The sequence below is a fragment of the Erythranthe guttata genome, chromosome 2 (assembly GCF_056151865.1).
Source record: "Erythranthe guttata isolate IM_541 chromosome 2, IM_541, whole genome shotgun sequence".
Classification (NCBI taxonomy): Eukaryota; Viridiplantae; Streptophyta; class Magnoliopsida; order Lamiales; family Phrymaceae; genus Erythranthe; species Erythranthe guttata.
The window spans coordinates 15,609,024-15,611,839 of NC_142534.1; the positions used below are offsets into that span (position 1 = coordinate 15,609,024).

General features: G+C 36.3%; 1 protein-coding gene across 1 annotated transcript; it reads left to right on the forward strand.

The window, feature by feature from the left end:
* The first annotated feature begins 1,675 nt into the window (after positions 1-1,675).
* Positions 1,676-2,575, forward strand: LOC105954737 (agamous-like MADS-box protein AGL80). Its single transcript, XM_012978419.2, has one exon. It carries the CDS (start codon positions 1,676-1,678, stop codon positions 2,573-2,575), a length of 900 nt encoding a protein of 299 aa, XP_012833873.2.
* The last annotated feature ends 241 nt before the right edge of the window (positions 2,576-2,816 follow it).

The following is a 2,816-nucleotide window of genomic DNA, read 5'->3' on the forward strand; positions in this document are numbered from 1 at the left end:
TTTGCATTACGATTTTGAGATCTCACTAAATTTTAGTTCAAGTTCTTAAATTTGGTATTGAAGTTTTCTTGATCTCGACATTGAATCTAGAATCAGAAACGGTTATTTGAAGCAACTATGAACAAAAAAAATTAAATAAAAAAAGTGTTAATTACTTTTAAAATTAAAATATATTAGTACTTGAAATTAAATTAATTAGTAACACCATAATACTGACTCCTTTGAGTGTTATTATCCCATGTATCATAATTAATATTGGATTTATTCTATTTTTACTTTATTTCGGATATTTACATTTTCTTCTAATTACATTTTTTCAGAAATCTTTTTATATTTTTCAGATATATATATATATATCTTTTTTTGGACTGGAAATTTTAGATGGATTAGAAAATAAAGGTTAAGTTATTTCATTTATAATTGGGCTTAATTTAATTAGGTCACTAAAAGATATTTAAATAAAATTAGCTGTGTTATATAATTGGGCCTAATTAAATTGGTAATTAAAAGTTTGGGCCCAAATCTCACTTGGCTTGGCCTGAACCATTAGTGACAGACGCCTCTGTAATTTTATATTTATAGTATTAATTAAAATTAACAGTGCAATATAATTAATTTAATTAAGGTGATTAATAATTTCTACTGTGGTTATGCTATTTGTGTTCAATATCTGCTGATACGTATATGTAAGAAAAGAAAATTATCTCTTATTAGAAAAAGGCAAAGAAATTCAAATTTTTAAAATGAAAACTTTCCTGAATATTCTATAATATTTATGATCAAATCCCTGGAATTACCTTAAAGGTAGTGAAAATTAATCATTTTTAATTAGATATTTATAGTAATTAATAAGATCCAAAAATAAGATACTGTAATTCCAATTTGTAACAAGAATAATAATATGGTTTTAACAAAATTAAACTGAATTAAACCCCTCATCCTCAAGAGATTATATGTAGATTAGCAAGCATAAACTAATTAACAAACATAATACAAGTTAATATTTGAGAAAATAATATAATTCTTAATTTGCAACTAGTCTCATCTTAGAATATGCTACAAACTATCAAATTATCGATAAATACATAACTAATCGTCTCGAGAAAATTATTCTACTTTTGTTCACGAACTAACGATATTGTAACACGTACAAAACGAAAAATTCGCGATATATCGTTACTTATCGATAAAATCTAATCGTCCCTACTTTTTCGTGTTAATCAACGATACATGGTAAGCAATTCATTTTTAAAAAAAGGAAAATCCCGAAATGTAATTCGAAATGCCATTGCGTAAACACCTGTCGACGAAAGAGAATCGAATGACATAAATATTTAAACCCTCATTTAATTAGTCGAAATCCGATAAAAATGAATGTTGTCATCCAATTAAAAACCGAGATTAAGGTAAGTACATTATAACAAAATCCTAAGTATGGAGTAACAAAGCACAAAATGAATTGTCATCCAACGGGCAAACATTAAATTAAAAAAGTTTAAAAATTAAAATCACATTAATTGCAAAACAACTAAGACAACGCTAAGCAAAATTTAAAAATCCTACTAATCCAAAAATTAATTTCATAATCCCACCAATAGTCTATATAAACCACACACCCCATAATACAAGAATTATCAAAATAACAAAAGAAAAAAAAAATTGGAAAAAAATTAAAATGACAAGAAAGAAAGTAACCCTAGCTTACATTACGAACGACTCCGAAAGGAAGGCTTCGTTCAAGAAAAGGAAGAAGGGTTTGATCAAGAAGGTGAGCGAGCTGAGCACGCTGTGCGGTGTGGAGGCGTGTGCGATAATCTACAGCCCGTACGACCCGAGGCCGGAGGTGTGGCCGTCTCAGGAGGGGGCGATGGCGGTGCTGGCGAGGTTCAGGCGGCTCTCGGAGATGGACCAGTGCCGGAAGATGGTGAACCAGGAGAGCTTCACGAGGCAGAGGGTGAAGAAGGCGGAGGACCAGTGCATCCGCATCCGCAAGGACAACAAGCGCCGCGAGATGGAGAACTTCTTGTACCAGTGGCTTGCCGGGATGGTTAGCCTCGACGACTTCGACGCCCGCGACAGGGGGGATATGACCTGGATCCTGAACCAGATCCTCCGGGACCTGACCTCCAGGATGGCGGGGATCAGGAATCCCGGGGGAAACCTCCTTCTCCAGGGCTCCGGGTCAGGTTCAGGTTCTGGTTCTGGTTCTGGTTCTGGTTCTGGTTCCGGGGCCCTGGAGGCGGAGGATGCTGATGAGGCTGGTGACATTGTTCCTGTTAATCCGATGGTTCCTGCGCCGGCGGCTCCTCCAATGGATGCTCTTCCGGCGCTGCCTCAGGCGGCGGAAGTGGTGGAGCAGCCGCCGGCGGTGATGGGTGCGGATTACTTTATGGAGAGTTTCCCCTGGAACCTGATAGAGAGCCCGAGCCGGGCGGCGATTGGGACCGGGCTGTATTACAGCTGGGATGACGGGATGGTGCTGCCGCCGTATAATCCGTACAACTTCAACCAGGATGCTAATAATTTCGCCCCGTTCGGACTAGAACCTGAAACTGGCCCTGATGCCCTCAATTAAATCATTTTCATTTTCATTTTCATTTTCTTTTTCGGGTTTTTTAGTTTTAAGTTTGTCGGGTCTATTTAGTAATGCAGCCATGGCTGCTTGATTTTAGTTTGCAATTCAAGAACCAACCTCTTTTATTAATTCACTATCCATCGATATGTATTAATCTTTGTTGGATTTCTCTGTGTTTTGCTTGATTAATCTTCGTTTTATTTTAGCGTTTCGATTTGGTTTTCGTTTTTGATCTTTTAAT

Coding starts and splice junctions, on each gene's coding strand:
- LOC105954737 (XM_012978419.2), top strand. CDS start 1,676: ATGACAAGAAAGAAAGTAACCCTAGCTTACATTACGAACGACTCCGAA.